The sequence below is a fragment of the Patiria miniata genome, unplaced genomic scaffold (genome assembly GCF_015706575.1).
Source record: "Patiria miniata isolate m_02_andy unplaced genomic scaffold, ASM1570657v1 HiC_scaffold_5, whole genome shotgun sequence".
In the NCBI taxonomy this organism is placed as follows: Eukaryota; Metazoa; Echinodermata; class Asteroidea; order Valvatida; family Asterinidae; genus Patiria; species Patiria miniata.
Window position 1 is genome coordinate 12,088,504 of NW_024037072.1, and position 20,092 is coordinate 12,108,595.

At 40.3% G+C, this 20,092-nt stretch overlaps 2 protein-coding genes across 7 annotated transcripts in view; one reads left to right on the forward strand and one right to left on the reverse strand.

Annotated features, from left to right (window-relative positions):
* The window catches only part of LOC119740410 (TP53-binding protein 1-like), a 53,625-nt gene extending 39,255 nt beyond the window's left edge, over positions 1–14,370 (forward strand). For 4 of the 6 annotated variants that reach the window (XM_038215704.1, XM_038215707.1, XM_038215706.1 and 1 more), the window contains 9 exons: positions 458–542; positions 2,054–2,157; positions 3,155–3,355; positions 4,486–4,740; positions 5,834–5,928; positions 6,966–7,088; positions 7,917–7,990; positions 8,385–8,536; positions 12,582–14,370. In XM_038215704.1, the coding sequence (XP_038071632.1) occupies positions 458–542; positions 2,054–2,157; positions 3,155–3,355; positions 4,486–4,740; positions 5,834–5,928; positions 6,966–7,088; positions 7,917–7,990; positions 8,385–8,536; positions 12,582–12,775 (1,283 nt within the window). In that variant the 3' untranslated portion in view covers positions 12,776–14,370. The remainder of the gene's footprint in view (positions 1–457; positions 543–2,053; positions 2,158–3,154; positions 3,356–4,485; positions 4,741–5,833; positions 5,929–6,965; positions 7,089–7,916; positions 7,991–8,384; positions 8,537–12,581) is intronic. The other 2 variants (XM_038215705.1, XM_038215709.1) reach the window with 1 other exon arrangement.
* Positions 14,371–17,777: 3,407 nt separating this feature from the next.
* On the reverse strand, positions 17,778–18,308 carry LOC119740679 (asialoglycoprotein receptor 2-like). The gene has a single exon (XM_038216054.1). The coding sequence runs from the start codon at positions 18,306–18,308 to the stop codon at positions 17,778–17,780; it is 531 nt and encodes a 176-aa protein (XP_038071982.1).
* Between the last annotated feature and the right edge of the window lie 1,784 nt (positions 18,309–20,092).

The window sequence follows — 20,092 nt, forward strand, 5'->3', positions numbered from 1 at the left end:
ATTTCATAGAGCTGCTTAAGCACAAAATTTGCTTAAGCACGAAAAAACATTGCTTAGTAAAATCACATTACCGGCCAAAACTCCATGTGATGTACATTGCTTGTGACTGGTATTTAGTTGTTGTTTACTTAGCATAACAATCGCATGGAGTTTTGGTGGGTAACCTGATTTTATTAAGCAAAACTTTTTTGTGCTTAAGCAAATTTTGTGCTTAAGCAGCTCTATGAAATTGGCCCCTGTCTTGTGATGTGACTTGTGATTGACTTGTAATTTGCAACTCTTGAATCATCTAAACTGTAAACTTTGCCTGCAGGTACTCACTTTGGCAGCCCCTCACTAGGATACAGTGATTCAAAGCTCGGTGACCCTTGACTGGAGTTATCACATCCAATTGATATTGAGCTGCTGGGCATATATTTCATCAGTTAAAGTTAATATTTTTAATGTCTTTGTGCAGGCATCGTGGTAGGATATTACAAAGACCCGGATGCAAATACCAGCGGGTATGTCATAGAGCAGACAATCTCCCATGAAACGTCCAGGTGAGTTAGTTGTCTGTTGGGCTGCTTATGTCTCAAATAGTTAAGAGTCTTTGACTAACTACCTGGGCTATTGGTGATTTTGTTATTGATTTTTTTTATTATTTTGATCATCAACAATGGTCTGAGGGATTGAATAATGTACCTTTTGTTGGGCACTATAGCTGCTAGATGATATTGATTTTAATGTTTATTTTTTGTCCCCGGCTAATTGTAAGGTACATTTTTGACGCTCAATTTCAAGCAATTTTTATGCTCTCCGTTTTTAAAATAACGTTTCATGCTGTGCAATGTTAAATATAGGCTACACGCATGTATTTGTTTTTATCAGTTTCAATTTTAATGTTCAAGTTATGTTTTTATTGTATTATTAATCCTACTGGGACCCATGGGAGATCAGTTCTGATAAAAGGACTGAATGGGCCACCCAGTATAAAGAAGAAATAAAAAAAATAAATATGAGATTGTTTGATTGCAATTTCCATTTGAAATTTGTTGGAATTTATGGCATATTCTTCATGGCTAAGGCAGTGTATGAATCACTTGGCTACGGCCAGAAATAACACGCGAACCTATGGAAGCCACTGGCTAGCGGCTGCAGCCACTTTTCATAGACTCAATTTTGGACATCAAAGGGCCAAATTAAATGAAACAATTGTCCCAGGCAATCTTGAGGTTGCTGAATACATTGCAAGGTAAATGAGGCAACTGGAAAAACGAAGTATACTTCTCTGACGGTTTGTGGAAATTGCTCAGAAAAGTCTCACTTAAATGAAAGTTTGGCAACCTTTCTCTTTGTAGAGCTTGCCCTGAAGTGTATGTCTGTACATTGTCTATTGAGAAATGGTCCATAGTTTCCAAAAAAAAAGTGATAATATTAGTTATTCCACGAGTGCGAGTGGAACACGGTATAATGTAATGCGTCTGTGTCCCACATGGGGCTGGAGGCCGAAGGCTGTTTGGTATGTGGGACGCAGAAGCACTTCTCTTTCCGTGTGCCACGAGTCCGAGTGGGAAAACACAATTATCTTCAAGCAAACTTGAGGCACAGTTAGTTATGGTGCAAAACAAACCATGTGCTGTACACTGGTTTTCCTACTACACCTTTCTGCGGCAGGAATGGCGTGGGCATCTTAGAATAGCGTGATAAGCGGACCGTGCTACATGGGCTTATGTAGCATAGTGTGTTGCCATGGATCGATCAATCAGCATCGAGGATTCAAGTTTACTTGAAGATAAACCTTAATATCTTCTCCTGGAAAAAAAGAGAGTAAAATCTGGGCTTGTTAAAAAGATGTTCTAGTGTGGAATATCCAATGTTATAAACAGTAACTCCCATTCCACACTTTTCTAATAGCTAACTCATTGTCTTCTGCACTTAGACATGCATAATATGGTGAAGAAGTTCGGCATTTAACAGTCTTTGAGCCAATAAAGGTCTAAAAGGCCTCCATCTCAAGGCTTTTGCCAAAATTGAAGTGTGTTTTTTGCATCATTTTTCAATTCAACATTAGATATGAGAGACGTCATGTGATTCTGACCAAGGACCAAGCAGCTACTCTAGTCAGCAGTGCTAGTAGCAGCAGCAGCACCAGCGGCGGCAATCTCATCAGTCTAGGTGAGAGTTTGGTGTTTTTAGTCATGATTTTCCCATCAACAATGCTCATAATCAGGGCTGGAGTCAATTTCGTGAAGTAATCCCTGTTTGCTATTTCCCAGGTTTGCAGCATTGCCAGTGTTGCTAGCATCATGACATTGGGTGTGATCCCTGGCTCAGGGGTGTGAAACCTCAGCTTTAAAGCTGATTTCAGCTTTTTTTGTTTTGGATTTCAGTTTTTTTCAGCATTTTCCCTGACTTGCTGTGTACAAAAGTATAGGTGAATTCCTAAGTTCGGCTTTTTTTACACCTTTTTCAGCTGTTTTCAGCTATTTTTATCAGCGGTCACTCACACCCCTGCTGGCTGTGTTGCATACGGACTAATGGCTTCTGACTAGCGCGCCTTGAACAAAGACCTTGACAAAATGGGGAACTGCTAACATAGAGCTGGATAGCTCACTTGGTAGAGCACCAGAACGGCAATCCGGTTGTTCCAACCCGCTCCAGTTAATTTCTTTGTTCAACTTTAAAAAAATAATGAAATTATGATGGATAACATATCGTAACTATAAATGATTTCAGGAAACTTACAATTTGTTAAATGTGTTCATACTGTCCTGGCAACTCATCTGAGTTACGATGAGTTTTTTGGTCTTTGTAACCTACTAATGTCCTTGAGAAACTTCTCAAAGCGCATCCAGTAGTATGATGATTTGATTTGATGAAATGTGTGGAAAATGGAATCAACTACAAAAAGTAGAAGTGATTTCAAACATAGTCTTTTTTTAACAGAGTTTTGTTCCCTTGTGCACTGACTTTATCTGATGTGAATGTGAACAAACCCATGTAGCAAATTGACTTTGCCACCTGGCAATGATATGCAAGTGTCTGTTTGAGGGGAACTTGAGAATGGAATCCCTACTTTTCAAGTAGTCATTCTCTCAGTGTTTGTCGATTGGATCCGACAAGCTTAACCAACTTGTTTTTCTAAATATCTTTCAACACCATCTACTGCCAGACAACATCGTGTACAGCAAGCGCACCAGGCTTCGCTCCCGCCTCCTGGAGAGCCCAAGCAGTGGCGGATTGGAGAAATCGCCACGGCAACCACAGAAGACGACCCCGTCACGTCAGGGAGTCAAGCGGAAGCTGGCACCATTAGAGGAGCAGAAGATAGAGACTCCATCGCCAAGGAAACGAGGCAGACCTGCTGCTCAAGGTGAGTAGAGCTGTGAAGTAAAAGAAATTCACTAAGAACATGAAATGTCATGCCAATGACATACTAAGTGATATGTCACTATAAAGGGATGAGTTTGCTACTTCTTATGCATATATAAACTAGTTGGTGAAAATATGTCCTTAACCAGTTCGTGCTGGGATTATTTTTGCCGAAAATTAAAAAGGCAAAATATAGCAGCCAACTTCTGATATACAGCCAAAAGCCACAAATACTGATTCGCAAGAGTCATTTCAACAGTGTTTATACAATATTTCTTGCCGAAACCTCATATTGTTCAACACTCCAGGTGTGCAACGGAGCGTAAATTGTAGAACAATAGGCTGTGTGGAGCGGCCACTTCAAGATCAACACACGGCCCGCCTCCACTGATTTCAAGGACTTTGTGTGTGTGTAAAAAAGACACAAGGGATTTGCTTGTTTAGAAGTCACCCTGAGGCGAGTCGAGGCAATCTTGACGTTTTAACCCGTCAGCTGTGCCTGTGTATAAAAACAGCCAGTGTGTGTGTTAACACGGCCTCCGACACGAACTGATTAAAGGCATATACAATATAGGATCATTTGCATTAACCAACCGAATTATTATCAAAAAGAAAAGCTTACTTGGATTAAAGATCATACCGGTACTGAACACCTCGTGAAATTATTCCGTCTGGCTTGCTGCCATTTAAAAGAAATCATGAAAAGTAGTTGATTTCCAATGATCAGTTAATATACTGATTTTTGACAACACAGAGTGATATGGACGAAATTGTGTTTTGTGATTAAAAGGTTGTGCATGGTTTTCACTGTTATTTCATGGTTTTCACTCGAAAAGTGTAATATCCGCTGAGCTAAAACTATAAAAGGTGAGGTTTTGAACATTTTTCTTTGGATTTTGAGTGGTGTTATTGGAGACGAACAACATGCATGTAAAGCAAATGATTCCGCCTTTAACTCGTAGAGTTAGAAATTAATTGTTGGAATCTGTACTATATGTGGTGACGTCTCCAGCGGGTGCTGGTTTGAGCTAATACATTTCTTCTAAATGATAGCAAGCTATGTGATTTGAAAGAAAGAAGTATATGATGCAGTCTGTTGATGTGATACTTGGTTCTTCTTTTTCTATTTAGCAGCTGCAGTCACCCCAAGTCCTGAACCCGGCACCAGTCCCCGCCGCTCACCACGCAAGCGCCAACAGCAGCAGCAGCAATCGCACACAGAGGAGGCCCACCCCATGGCCGCCCACATGGGCCCCGTACCCAAGCAAGCCACTCTGTTCCGCAACCACGCTTTTCTGGTGACGCATGGAGAGGTGAAGAAGTCCCCACCGAAAGAAAAGACGTCGTCATCAGAGTCAATGGATGAAAGCAGCGGAGAAGGGCCAGGTAAAGTTTTGTGGTTATCCATGTAATCAGGCCCATTCTCTAAATTGTCATAATTTCCTACAAATCTTGATAATTTCCTGTAACTGATTCGAAGCGAATCAGTATTGCGGTTAAGTCCAAAGTCGAGTCACAGGTAAATTATATATTAATTTGCATGTCCAGTTAAAAGTAACAGGGGATTAGCAATAACAAAGGAATGCCTTCGTCACTCTTCATTTGAAGAGATTTTGACTTGACTTAGGACTGGATGTGGTGTGATGGAATTGTTAGGACTTGTTAGGACTTGTTATGAACTCAACTGCAACGTTCTATGCTGAAAGCTTGGTACTTCCCCTAGCAGTGGGAATAATGTCTGTGAATTGACAGTCATGGTAAATTATCAAATAGTTTCAAGCGCAAAATAATACATTCGAGAAATTGTAGCTTCAAAAAGATTTTCTTTACTGTTGAGTCATAAGAGTAAAGCAGAGATGTTTCGCATGTTCTTAATTTTACTCCGGATTCTGTTATTTAAGCGGTGTGTTAGTTTGTGTAATCTGTGCATGCAAGGTTCTTTATGTTTTGGCAAATTTAAAGTCAGTTTCAAGAACCATCTTTTGTCCCATTATTTAACATAGTATCTTTCTATTTCTCTGTCATGACCAGCTCCTTCTTCCCTCGTAGCAGTTTATTTAGTCTTTGACCCCTATTGTATGTTTGTTCTTTTGTCTGTTGCTTAGTTATTGTTTGTGTATGTTTGTACTAGCCATTGGTTTCTCAGTCTATCTTTAAGTTCTTTGAATATATCAGAATTGTTGTTTTCTTCAGTTTTTGCATTTATGTATGGCATTGCCCCCATAAGCTTGAGCTTTTTAAAAATCATGCCTCCATCTTTATATGACAACTTATTATTCTCATGGTTATTTTTTGTTCTTTTACCTTGCTTTTGGTAGAAATTAAATGTTATTAATTGAAAAATTGTTCAAGTTTCAGCGCTGCTTGTTTTTACGTGTTTGTGAGCTAAAGTGGTTGCACAGTGTGTTGAGAATCTGCATACTTACTGTTTGCTCATTCGATTTCTTGACTGTAAAATCCGTTGTCATTTGTGATACAGATGAAATAGAGACGGTACCTTTCGTCCGGTCCTATGCTGTGCAGCAGATTGAGCATGGGGGTGGGCTGGTCCTGTCTGACTTCAACAAATCACAGGTCAGTAATTCAAACTCCAAAATATAGCAGGGATCTTATTCTTAAACTGGGAACTGTGTTCACATCACTGCAAATACATCACTGCAAATATGGAATGAGTATTGACACTGTGCACAAATGGTAGTATGGGAGGTTAAGTACACACTGAGTGTGTGCACACAAACGTGTGTTCACTGTCGATCATGGACATCCTATTGTCCCTCTTTTGTTTGTACTCTTTTTAAGAAGACTCCCATAGGTTTTGTACACGACCCCAATCGCGGACGTATGCTGGGAATCGTGGACGATATTGTTCTCTTTTGCTCTCTGGTATTTTTCGTCCACGGTTTGAAAAGATGAACTCTTACACACAAGACCATTGGTTCGTGTGCTAGTGCACAAACCGGAGATGTCTTCACATAGGCATATTACAAGTGTTTCTTTCCATTTTGATGTTAGCTGTCCCCAAATCTCTCTTTGTTATCTGTAAGGGGGTACTTGTGCCCAAAGTCCATTGAAGAAAATTCCATTTGTAGTAGAATTTAGGGCAATACTGTCCACTTTCAAAACAGGGCAATAGCCAGCCTGGTGGTAGGTGAGGGTTGTTTTTATTATGAAGTGGACCTCTTTATGTCTGATAAACAGTTGATTACGCATGGAAATACACATTTGAGTAAAACTCAAATGACAATCGCAAGGAAAAAGTTGACCTGCGGCCAAATTTTTCTATTTTTTGGGAGGGGGGGGGGGGGGAGAGGGGGTCGTCTGACCACCCCTTGCCTACGGGCCTGCAATATCTGTTTGTGATATTGGTTTGAAGTATGCTCTCAATATAGGATTTAATTACCTTGGTTGCAGTATTTATTTTGTTGGCTTATTGTCATATTCCTCTTACCACTGAGTTTATTCAGGAGGCTATAATTTGTATAAATGCCATTTGATCTTAACATACTTCTAATACGTCAAATTTCTCTACTTTTTTATCCAGAATTTTTGTTAATTTGTTTTAAGTCTGATTTGAAATAAAAATTTAAAAGTTTTGCGAATTCTTTCACCAGATTACAAAGATGAAGGTGTTGCTGATTGCCAACACGTATTGCCGGACCAAGAAATACTTCCAAGCCTTGGCTGCTGGGATTCCATGCATCTCCCATCTCTGGCTGAGAGATTGCTGCAAATCGGTAGGTCAATAAGGCGTCTGAAATCTGTAAACAAGGACAAAATATCATGGCACTACCAATCCAGTCATTTTCTGTTATTAGATCCTTTGTTTGTTTCACAGAGACTGTAAGCAGTAAAGCCCACCATGCTATTTTTTTGTGGTAGAATTTGCTTGAAATTGATGGAACAATAGTTATCTCAGGAGGCGGACAAACGTTACCACATGTACACTGTAAAATATGCTTCAGGTTAGCTCAGCCTTTCTGCTAGGTGTTAAGCACCAAGAGAAATGATATTATTGAAAGATGACAATGTCATAATTTTAAAAAATCTTGATTTTTCCTACCATACAAGTTACTGCTCCCCCTCAAATAAAAAACCCTACCTTTTCTCTACTTGTTTCTATGAATCTTGTTTTCGTAATGTGAAATGATTTTCAAATTGTTTAATACGTCCCCTCAAAAAATTGTACTATGCCCCTCTCTTGAACTTGAGATTTGCAAGGTTCTAGGTGGAACTGCAAAAGAATACAAAGTTAAATATGCTTTGCTTTGGTCTCACCAGCACATGTCTATATTACTTTTTCTGATGTTTGTGATTGTAACTATAACCCATTAGCACTTGTTCTACATTGTATTACATTGTGTTTATTCACTGAGGAATCCATAAAACCATAGAGTGATTGGTCAGTTTCAGGCACTACAGGGAGTAATACGTAGAGTGGTTTCAGGAGCTACTGTGATAAATGAGTTAATATTTACTTGATATCTTTGGAAAAGAAATGCACGTGCATACAAAAAACGATGTTTTCATTCATTGTTTGTTGTGTCTTGTTTTGTCTTCTTCAGGGAAGGTTGCAGAATCACAAGAGTTATTTGCTGCCAGCTGGAGAGAGTCTGGAAGAGAATGCACTCATGGAAATGTGAGACAGGAATTTTGGCATTATGAAAGAAGCAAACAAATAAAAAATAAAAACCAAGACAAAAATTTAAAAAACTTCAAAAAGTGTTTTTGAATGCAACGCAAACATTCAAAATGCAATGGTTAATCAGGTGTATTTCAAGAATATTGATGGTCTTCCCATTTTATTGAAAAAAAAAGTGTTGAAAAACATGATTAAATGAACTTGATATTGTATGAATTTTGAAAAGTTTCCCCGATTAGCTTCCACTTGTATGGTGAGAATTTTGTTTTAAAAAAACTAGATGAGCCCCATACGAAAGTTTGAAGCATTACTTGCTTCAATTATCTGATATATTAGTTATATGATATATGATATATTAGTTTCTTTTTCTTTGTTTTTTAACAATTTGCAGCCAGCCCAATCGCTCCATTCTTGCCGGCATGAATGTGTGTATGGTATCTGACCTCGAGGGTGTTCAGGACACATGGAGATCTATCCTGATTGCTGCCGGATGTCATATTGTTACCAGACTACCATCCAACCTGGAAGTAGCAAAAGATCCAAGTACATTCAAATTTCATCTTTCTTTTCTTTTTCTCTAATTTTATCTGTTATCTTTTTCATTTTTGTGGGCGAAGGGTACAAAAAGCTATAAATGCAACAGGGACCCCCTCAGAGAGCGCTGTGGTCCAGTGGTGACGGTTTGAACCCTGACGGGGAACATGGTGCTTGTGTTCTTGGGCAAGACACTTTACTACAATTGCCTCTCTCCACCCAGGAGTTTAAATGGGTACCTGTGAAGGTAGAGACCAGAATGCACTGATCTCGAGCTGCTGCAAAAGGGTCTCATGGCCTGATGAACAGGGATAATAATTGTGAAGTGCTTTGAGACCTTTGGTTAAGGCACTATATAAGCACCACATTATATTTATTATTATTAAAACATCAACCAAAAAAATTACACCCCTTTCATTGTTGAAGTCAAGCCCAACATAAGTCTGGTCAAATATAATCACAAGTCAATTCAAACGTCTGGTCACAGAAACATGGGATGGACATTTATAAAAAATTTGCCTTTGCCACGGTTCATTTGAATAGCTTGTGGCTTAAAGGTAATATACAACATTGGCAAACATCAAAAAACAAAACTACTAAATTATTATGAAAATGCCTTACTGGACTGTAAGTGAACAATAGTCTCAAGCATCCTGTGAAATCATGGCACCTGGTGTGCTGTCATTTTCAAGAAAAGTTGAATTCTTGTATCGATTCCAATGATGGCCGGCCACCAAATTTAGTTATTCCACATTTTGTTTGCAATCGGTTACACATCCGTGAATGGGTGCTAGTCTGCTTCCCTGACCTGACAATTCCCTGATGTCTATAAGTTGCTCTGTTTCGTCTGAAGCAGGGTCAGGGAACCAGACTACAAGAAAAACATTCTTTTTCTTGGCTTTTCCAGCATCTATGAACACAAAACTTTAAACAGGTCAATGTAACAATATTTTCTATAAAATACTACCCCAATTTAAATTCATTTCTGAAAATTACAGCAAAAGGGAATGTTGTATATTGCCTTCAAGTTGGGACTAGGCGAGTAGTGATTGACTTGTGATTGACCTGTGATGGACTTGTGAGGACTGAAGAGAATGTATCATGGCTATTGATGGACTTGAACACATCTCTGCAAACCCATAGTCTTCTCCATGATTGTTGAGCTACTAAACCTGTTTGGTCCATTTTTAGAGCCCACACAATTCCTGGTGCTTCAAACCCCTCATCTCCCCTTTTTTATGCCCCGCGGCGAAGCCGAAGGGGCATACTGTTTCCGCCTTGTCCTTCCGTGGGTGGGTGGGTGGGTGGGTGGGTGGGTGGGTGTGTTCCTGCATGGCATTACGCCTGAGGACAGACAACAAAAGGAGCACAAAGGGGCCATTGATCCTCGAAGGAAGGTGCCTATTGTCCTCGAATGCAGGTTTGTGATTAGTCTATGGGAGAGTGTTATATTACAGGGACAAAGGAAAACACAAAGCCAATCCTCGGAAGCATAGCAAAAAACGACTGGGTGTGGGTGTGTGTGTGGCAGTGTTGTAGTCGAGACCGGATAGTCCGAGACCGAGACCAAGACCGAGACCTGAAGATTCGAGACCGAGACCGAGACCGAGACCAGCCCCTTCAAGGCGGACCGAGACCGAGACCAATATGGTCCGAGACCTAGACCGAGACCGAGACCGCTGATAATAAATAACAATAGTCGAAATAAAAAAACAAGACACGTTTATAGTTGAAAGTTGTAACCTTTCTATTCACAAAGATTACAGACCAAAATTTTGACCAGTGGCAGTGTTGACAAATTGATACATGACACCTTACTTGAGCAAAAAGTAGTTACACTTAAGAAATATGGGCTTTGACATGTGTCTGCACCCAATCGTGACAAAAGTAAAAAGTTAAAGGCAGATGTTTCATCTGTTATAGGAACTCGGATCCTAAACTCCAAGTCGCCCCTTGATTTCAGCTATGACTTCTAACGGATATTTAAAGATGCAATTTTAATTTTACATTGTGCCTTTTTTTTCCTAAAATAAATATAGGACTTAACTTCTAACAAGACTTGTGTACTTGATTTTAAAAAATGGGAGCTAGAAAATGTTGAATTAATTTTAAAATTTCTGTCATAGAATGTGGACTTGTACATGTAGACCCACAAGTTGCGAGGTGGTAGCCAGAATGTGCCAGATATGGATTTTAATTTTTTTCTGAACGGGATTTTAATTTTTGAGGAATAATGGGGTACTTCAAAATGAGCAGCCAGAAAATGGGGTCTCATCATACACTCTCATGGCAACAGCGAGTGGTAACTGGTAAGAGTGTGTGAGTTCAATGCTGGAAAATCAGGTAGGAAAATTTAGTTTTTCTTCAAAATACTGTCCCAAATTAACGAGAACATTGTGTGGGGTCGAAAAGATAATTAATTTGAAGCACCTCATTTATTATCAGAATACAAAATGCAAGTGATTACGCCCACAGGGGTGGGCTAAACTACACAATCCCCAAAAATGGCAGGCCCTTATTGCATAAATTGTTACAAGTTTATACTTTGCTTTATGTGCACGACACAACAGATAAATGCCGAACTTGTTCCAAATCGTTCAGTGACTGGTACTGCTGCAGCTTTACTTTTGGGACTTTCCAACGTGCAGTCGAGTCCAAACCGACCACGATATATAACAAGCTTGATCTACGTGCTAGCAAATGTTTTAACTCAACGGTACTGAACGAAGTGAACACAAAGTAATCGATCGAGCTGTAAAAGCTACATATTGCCGGTCTCGACCCGAGACCAGCCAAAATATCGAGACCAAAGGGGACCGAGACCGAGACCAAGACCGAGACCACAGCTTCCGAGACCGAGACCGAGACCGAGACCAGCAAAAAGTGGTCTCGAGACCGGTCTCGAGACCGAGACCGGTCTCGAGACCTACAACATGGGTGTGTGGGTGGGTGTGTGGGTGTGTGTGTCCGGACAAATCTTGTCAGCGCGATAACTTGAGAAATACTTTACATATGAACTTCAAATTTGGTTTGTGGATTGTCCTTGGTAATCCTAAGAAGCCTTTTGCATTTGGGGCCGAAAGGTCAAGGGTCAAGGTCACAGTGGCTGAAACAATAGAAATTTTGTCAGCGCGATAACTTGAGAAATACTTTACATATGAACTTCAAATTTGGTTTGTGGATTGTCCTTGGCAATTCTAAGAAGCCTTTTGCATTTGGGGCCAAAAGGTCAAGGGTCAAGGTCACAGTGGCTGAAACAATAGAAATTTTGTCAGCGCGATAACTTGAGAAATACTTTACATATGAACTTCAAATTTGGTTTGTGGATTGTCCTTGGTAATCCTAAGAAGCCTTTTGCATTTGGGGCCAAAAGGTCAAGGGTCAAGGTCACAGTGGCTGAAACAATAGAAATTTTGTCAGCGCGATAACTTGAGAAATACTTTACATATGAACTTCAAATTTGGTTTGTGGATTGTCCTTGGTAATCCTAAGAAGCCTTTTGCATTTGGGGCCGAAAGGTCAAGGGTCAAGGTCACAGTGGCTGAAACAATAGAAATTTTGTCAGCGCGATAACTTGAGAAATACTTTACATATGAACTTCAAATTTGGTTTGTGGATTGTCCTTGGCAATTCTAAGAAGCCTTTTGCATTTGGGGCCAAAAGGTCAAGGGTCAAGGTCACAGTGGCTGAAACAATAGAAATTTTGTCAGCGCGATAACTTGAGAAATACTTTACATATGAATTTCAAATTTGGTTTGTGGATTGTCCTTGGCAATCCTAAGAAGCCTATCGCATTGGGGGTCGAAAGGTCAAGGGTCAAGGTCACAGTGGCTAAAACAATAAAAATCTTGTATTTATTCTGAGATCATAGGGATTAGGGATTAATTCATATAAAACCTACAGAAGACACTAATGCTGTCAATGAACGTTCCATTTGACCAAGGTACATGTAAGTTGATGTTAGAGTGGTGTTATGTCATGGAAACAGTCACGGTTGCGGGGCATTTGTGTTTGTAAACACACCTGACTTGTTCTTTCCTTTTTTTGCCAGCAGGTTTGTCTCCGGACTGCAACATGATCGTGACCGATCCTTCCTGCCCCCGCTCCCTCCTCCACCGCGCCCAACGCCTCGGCATCCCTGTGGTGTCCTGCGAGTGGGTCATGCAGTGCCTCATTAACGGAGTCAGGGTGCCGCACCACAGTCACAAAAAATATGCCTGGGACTATCGCGACAAGCCCACCAAGTGAATTTGCAGCGCCATGCAGCCAAACAATAATAGCTATCGGATCAAATGTTTTCTAATTCGCGGCTTCAGCTCCAGTCTTTTGTCTTATAGTTAGAACACTTAATATTTTCTGATGCTAATGTCAATAAAACAAAATGAGTCAAGTCTCTGATGGTCTAAATTTGATCTTGGACAGTCACTCAACAGCTGTGGAATTTTGATACAACTAGGCACCACTCCAATGTTACAGACTGAAGATCATGTGCAGCAATTTAGAACTCAAAGTGGGTGCTATTCTGTAGCAAGAAGTTGTTGCAAGAGCGCCACTGTGGGCTGGTTGCAGCAAATGAATTCAACTGTATTGCCTGTTGTGCCTACATTTTTTTCCAACCAGCCATTCGAGGCCTTGGTACGGCTCTGTGTGGCACAGTGCTGCATTGTGCAGCAGCTCGCATTGTGCCTATAATTTTTGGGGGGAGAGGGAGTAGACTTTAGAATCATTTAGATTCCTTTGATGGCCACATCAAATAGAAAAAAACTCTGGCCAGAGAGTATCAGATTACATTTTTCTGAAGTAGAACAATGGCCTACATTTAGCTGCTGCCCTCCAAGGCCGGTAGCTTAGAGTCTCCTTAAGCCAAAACTGGAGGGGAAAACCCATGATAGAACACGGTGTTTTACCAGCCACACCAGAACAGTATTGTAAACTAAGCTGTCAACACTCTTCAGCATATATATACATGTAGACTTTTCACTATGCAGCCATGTTTGAGGCATGTGCTTTTGTTCAGTAGGGACACTCATGAGTAGACCACACACACATTCATTGAATATGAATTAACATAACAAAACACACCCCAAAGATGGCAGCTGAATGCAATGAATCTATTGTCTACGGAGGGTTTAACTGTGTAGAAAAGCATGTAGCCAGTGAATGGCGATGTGCTTGAAGACGTACCGGGGGTAGATAAATAAAAATATACTATATATCTATAATGCATTCAACAATAGTGGTGATTCCCCCATCCATTTTTTGTTTCAGTTTTAATGCTTTATAAACAAGGGAAGGTTTTTTTTTTTAATGTTGCACACCTGAATTATACATATTTAAATGCTTTATAAAATCAAGCAGCAACAATACACAAAAATTGCCTTAAAACATCTGAAAAGTTTATTGCCTTGAACTTAAGGTTTCTAAAAATCTGAAGTCTTGAACAAAGGATATGACCATTATACTCTGTTACTGAACATCTATAATACAATTGAAACTGATGTTCTTGTCAAATATGTAAAATAGAATTTTTATATAGCTTTTTATATATAGTTTTCTCAGATGATTAACTATTTAGTACTGAAAGTAACCATTTACTTCATATTCATTTCTATTCAGCTAAAGTTGACTGAAATCTTTGTTTCCTATACTCGTAACTAAAAACATATGTACTAGTAAAATGTATAAAACTCATTAATGTAAAACGATTATTGAGAGACAATTGTCATGGAATAATGTAAATCATGACAAAATATTTTGAGAAAATGTAATTTTTTTAATGAAATTGTCGTGAAAATTACATGTTTCGCTTGAAATAAAGTTCAAACATTGCTGGTTGATTCAAACCTTTGCAGCATTCAGTTTTAATAAGATTTGAAAATTTGCATTGTGGTAGTGTATACTATCTGTTGTTTGTGGTAACACCGTGTGGAATAATCTCTTTTGAGAGGAAGTGTGGTTCTGAAAAGAACCAGTTCATCTTGAAACTGTTCGAGTTTCACAACCAACCGGTTCTTTTGAGAACCACATTTCTTCTCAAAAGATATTATTACACATGGTGTTACCGCAAACCTCACTATAGTAGAAGGTTCAGTAATATCTATATTTATTTCCAGAGGTTTTTGTGGCCAGTGAAAGGTTAGGAAAGCCATGGGTAATTTTTTCTAATCAAATTTCTGGCGTACAGAAAAACTTAAGTGATATATTTTCTGGAACTGGAACAAAGTCTTCCGAAAAAAATTGGTGGGACATTGGTGTTTTTGCCGGTACCAGAGGGGCAAATTTAGAGTCTTTGCACTCATAGACGTGAAAACATGACTGACTGGCTGACTGACTGGCTAACTGTCAATCGTGTGCTGGCACAGTGTAGACCAGATGCATGAACCAGGCGCGGTTCTGGGGGGGGGGGGGGGTAACAAAAACCAGCTCTGTCAAAAAACATGCAACCCCCCCCCCCCCCCCACACACACACGTTTGTTTCACATACGTAGTGTGGACTTTACTTTCTTTTCGTGTAGTTAAGGAACACCAGTGGAAAAAAACTCATTTTTCTCAAACTGTGAAAACTCTTTCAACCCAATTTTTTTTCTATGATTCCCTTTAGGGTTTCTCTTCATTCTGCTACAGATAAACCTGACCCAAAAATGCCTCTAAACCTGTTTTCCAGAAATGGGGAAACAAAGTGTGGACGTGGGCAAGTCCACACTTCGTCGCTGCTACCTACATTATGTGGACGTGTTTTGTTCGGAAGTCCACACTGCGTATGTAAGAAAAGCTCACTCTTACACCCCAAAATAATCATACTGTTAATAATGTCCCCCTGTGCACAAATGCAGAATGCTTCCATTTTTTTTTTAACATTAGCTTCACGAAAGGATAGGCCCTACATAAAATGAAGACAAAAGGAAAAAAGACGCCTTTTTACACAATCTTTATGACACTTGCCAAGATTTCCCGGTCAACAGGAGCCGGAAAATAACCCAAAGATGTGTCATTGCAACTTGAATTATTGAACCTGAAAAGAATCGAGGTCAGATATGTTAAGAGTACTGTTAAAACTAATAATGTAGTAACCATCGGATAACGTATCACCAACCGATAATGTCACACAAATTGACCGATATGGTATCACTAACCGATAATGTAACAAACATTGACTGATCGTATAGTAAATGTTACGATATATTTAGTCATTTTCTCCTTCACATGATCGGTTAGGGAACCGATGATGTTACAACAATTGACTGATGGTGTAGTCCATTTTACTACAATATCGGTCAATTTCTGTTAGGCTACATTATCGGTTAGTGATACAGTATCGGTCAATTTTCGTGACATTATCGGTTAGTGATAACTTAGTGATAACATTACCAGTTGTATCAAGTACTCATCGGCATGGGCGTCGCCAGGATTTTTTCTCTAGGGGGGGCAAAACAATTTTTTGCCAAAAAATGCTTGTATCTCTCAACACATTCTCGATTTATCAGTTTTAGAGGGTGGCAGGGACATTTTGCCCCCCCCCCAACTCATAACATTTACACCACTTTGTCTTCGCGCCTCTTTTTGTTTTGTTTTCTTTTTTTTTTCTCCTTTTTTTTTGTAGGGGGGGGGGGGTCAAGTGCCCCCCTTGCCCCTCTCGCGACGCCCATGCTCATCGGATAAGGAAAGTAACAACTAGAATATTTATGCAAATTGTCATGTTGAACTGCTTTTTTAAAACAGTAAAACTCCACTCATTTAAACTCCCGTTTAATTTCCCCCGCTTTTCACTTAAACGCAACTAGGCCTACTGACAATAACTCACAAAACCTACAAATTTTCTGCCACGTAGGCCTCATACTATTTTGGAATGCACGATTTTTCATGATTAATCCTCCCTCGCCGAGAATGAGATAGATAACAGTGTTACGCCTCTGTCTTGAATGCTGTATTGGCCTAGAACGATGACGCGTTAAGTTTATAAAAGTCGTGGCACACGGGAAGTTTGCTATGACTTTGTACGTACGGTGTTACATGAAAATCCGACTCCTATGAAAATCGGACCCCTTTTCCCTATTATTGGTTAATTCTTCTTATGTGACCGGTCACTCTCCTAATGATCATACTTACGCATGCGTGGTATTACCAATGAGTCTGAATTTCATAGAAACCTAAGTTCACGCTACACCGGTACGTACGGTGTGTGAAGCGCTTCTATCGATGGTACCCACGCTATTTTCATCATGTTTTCACACATGAGTGGGAGCAGCGAACTAGCAGACGATCAGCTGTTTCGAGCACGCGACATGCATGTGAGTTGTCGTTCGAATGTCATGATTGTTGTGTTTACTGTTGTTTGTTTTTCGTTGTTTTTACATCAAAGTCCAAAGAATCCAAGACAGAGTTATAACAAAACAATTGTTGACTGGTGTAATATGGGATATGACGTTTTGAACACACCTTCGGGGCGCATAGCACCCTCGGGTGTTCAAAACGTCATATCCCACATCGCAGGCAGTCAACAATTGTTAATGTAAGGATTTAGATTGGTTTCCAACGTGAGAGCCTATTTTTTCTTGATGGACTGGCCTTATTAGTTTCATGATCAGTCATATCAGTTCTAATTAATCTTGTAGATGATGGAAGTGTGAAAAACGCGTGAATACACCTCTCATTAACAACAAAGTTTTGGTGTGGTGTGGTTTGCACGAGCAGAGTTATTGAAGTTGTCCAGGTAACGGAAAGATATATAATATTAATAAGATGGCATTTTCCTTTGGGGTGATGTAAATTAACAGAGACCGTTAGCTCGGGATGGTCGAGTGGTAAGACAACTGCCCTAGAAAGCAAGTGGTCGTGGGTTCGAGTCCCACCCGAGTGATTTTTTTCCCCAGCTTTCACTCGGGAGGTAAGACACTGAGTATACAGTGTTTACGCGCCGGTGAAGGGCAAAACCTAATTTGATATGTAATATTCATCGATTTCACTTCAGGCCGTGCACTTGGTGGTGTGGGTTCTCCTGTCTACGAAAAGATAATTATTGTTCAGTAGCTACGTCGATTTCACCGGGTTTTTTTTTCAGAAAGGAAAAGGAAAGAAAAGAGATACGCTTTTGCGAATTCCTCATCGACTTGTTCCCCGGCCTCCCCCGTTGAACACGCGATGGCTGTTCGAGTTCATAGTGCCACTGACGTAAAACACCTTCGGCGATTTTAAACAGTCAAAAGAGTTAGAGACACTGATTTTGAAACGTATCAGTTATTACAGTGATGCTCTAAAGACAGGAATCAGCTTCAAGACGACCTTCGCTGTTAGTAGTAAAGCAGTGGGTACGAGGCTGCCGTTTGCAAACGGCCAGCAGATCTCTCTTGCATCGATAGTCATTCCACTTGTTGTCTGGTGACCATATGGCTGCACAGTGCTCCTTTCCGCCGCCATTATCGGGCTGATCGTCTATCCAGTTGGTGTAGATTCTTTCACCGTCTTGAGACCCTTCACACTCCCACTCGCCCTCCTGCCTGCGATCGGTGCAAGCCACCCAAATCTCACTGCCTTGGGTCAGGTTTGCCAGGAAGTCGTTTTCCTGGTCTGAGCGCGGCGCTGCCATCTTGGCTCCCAGTCTACGGCAGGCTTCACGGGCGTCGTCGTACGTCAGAGGCTTTTGGGTGATGAGGTAGCAAGATCCACCCCATTTCTTCCAGGGAGCAGTGCAAAGCCCATGGCGTCGGTTGCATGACGGGGACAGGTTTAAGCCACTACTTAGGAACAGTGCCAGTGAAACAAAGATGTAAACAAAACAAGACATTTTATATACTTCAGATGTGTTCATCATCAGTGTAGGTTGTGTATCTCAGGAACCATCACACACCATCCATCGACACAACCGTCAATTAATTATGAAAAACGAGACAAATTTTGATGAGGCGATTACCACACGGGTATGGGTTATTGATTGAGTCTGGAGTGATCTCGCATTAAGTCAATTATCCATTTATGGCAATTAAGGTTACCATAACAACTCAAGCCTGCGGTCTAGCAGAATAAACTGGCACGTGTTACACATTAAGTTAATGCCTGGTGAACACGAGGCCAATACCATTTCAAGTACTCGCGGACAGAAGTAAATATCAGGCTGTTCTTGGGTGACATTGGGAAGTACAATAAACCGCAAAGATGTTGAGCCTTTGAGAGTAGGCCTATAATAAGCATAAGATTTATGCCAATTGAGTTAAGCTTGTTCAATTTTCCGAAACTAATGATTTTGTTTTTGAAAATTCAATTGTATGTGCAATTACAATCATAAAACTGAAAAATAAGTAAATAAGAAGTTCAATATTTACAGGGAATATCCGTCTCGGGATATCCGTAGTGTATAACAAGTGTACTTCTCTTCAGTATACACTCCCTGTAGAACATATTAAAGCCCGTGGTTTAAATTATACAAACATTTACTGCCAATTTTTGACATAAAGAAGACACAATTTGCACAATATTTTGCAGAATTCCAACATTGCCTGTTTAATATCCTTGCGAATAACATCTAGAGTATACACTCAAAGAGAAAGAAATTTATGATCTTTTGATACTATTTTTGATTCTTGGCCTGATGATATCAACACCTTTAACATTTGATTGTAAAGAGAACATTAGCATTCGGGCTCAACTTTCATGACTTACGACCCTGGCCGGAATTTTGTCTTCTCAAGTTGTAGAACTTTATTATGAGCCACATTATGGTTGTACACCTTATGTGAAAGAACGCATATTCGAAATATCAGATACTTTTACCAATTAACCTGAATTTTACCCAAAGAATTCGATGAGCCCTATACTCCAAGAAAAGAAAATAATAACATCAAGAAAATCCGTGAAATCAATCCTTCTGGCAGAACGTCAATTAGAGCACAAAAATCAGAAGGTTATCTAAAGAATGGTACGTCAAGTGTCACATGAATGTTGCTGGGTCTATTTTCCTGCGGTGCAGTACCAATTTGATCAGTGCAAATGTTCCATCTTGAGCAGCAGTCCTAGTGAAGATGTCCACAGTCAAAACACGAACAACCGTTTTACATACTCTGAACAGACCATACATGATTAACACTCCCCATAAAATTGATCAAAATTATGAAGTCATTAAAATCCAAGTGACAATCGTTCCAAATGTCAATTTAGAGACAAAAGTCAACTTCAAGCCGCCCTTCGTTGTTGGTAGAGAAGCAGGATCCGAGCTGTCGCTTGCAGACCGCCCGTATCTCAATCTCACACCGTACGTTATTCCACTTCTTGTGTGATGGCCGTAAAAATACACAGTCTTCCCGCCCTCCTGTATTATTCGGCTCTCTCTTCCTCCAGTTGGAGGAAGGAGACCCCTCACACTCCCACTCGCCCTCCTGTCTGCGATCGGTGCAAACCACCCAAATCACACTGCCTTGGGCCAAGTCGTTTTCCTGGTCAGAGTGCGGCGCTGCCATCTTGGCTCCCAGTCTACGGCAGGCTTCACGGGCGTCGTCGTACGTCAGAGGCTTTTGGGTGATGATGTATCAAGATCCACCCCATTTCTTCCAAGGAGCAGTGCAAAGTCCTTGGCTC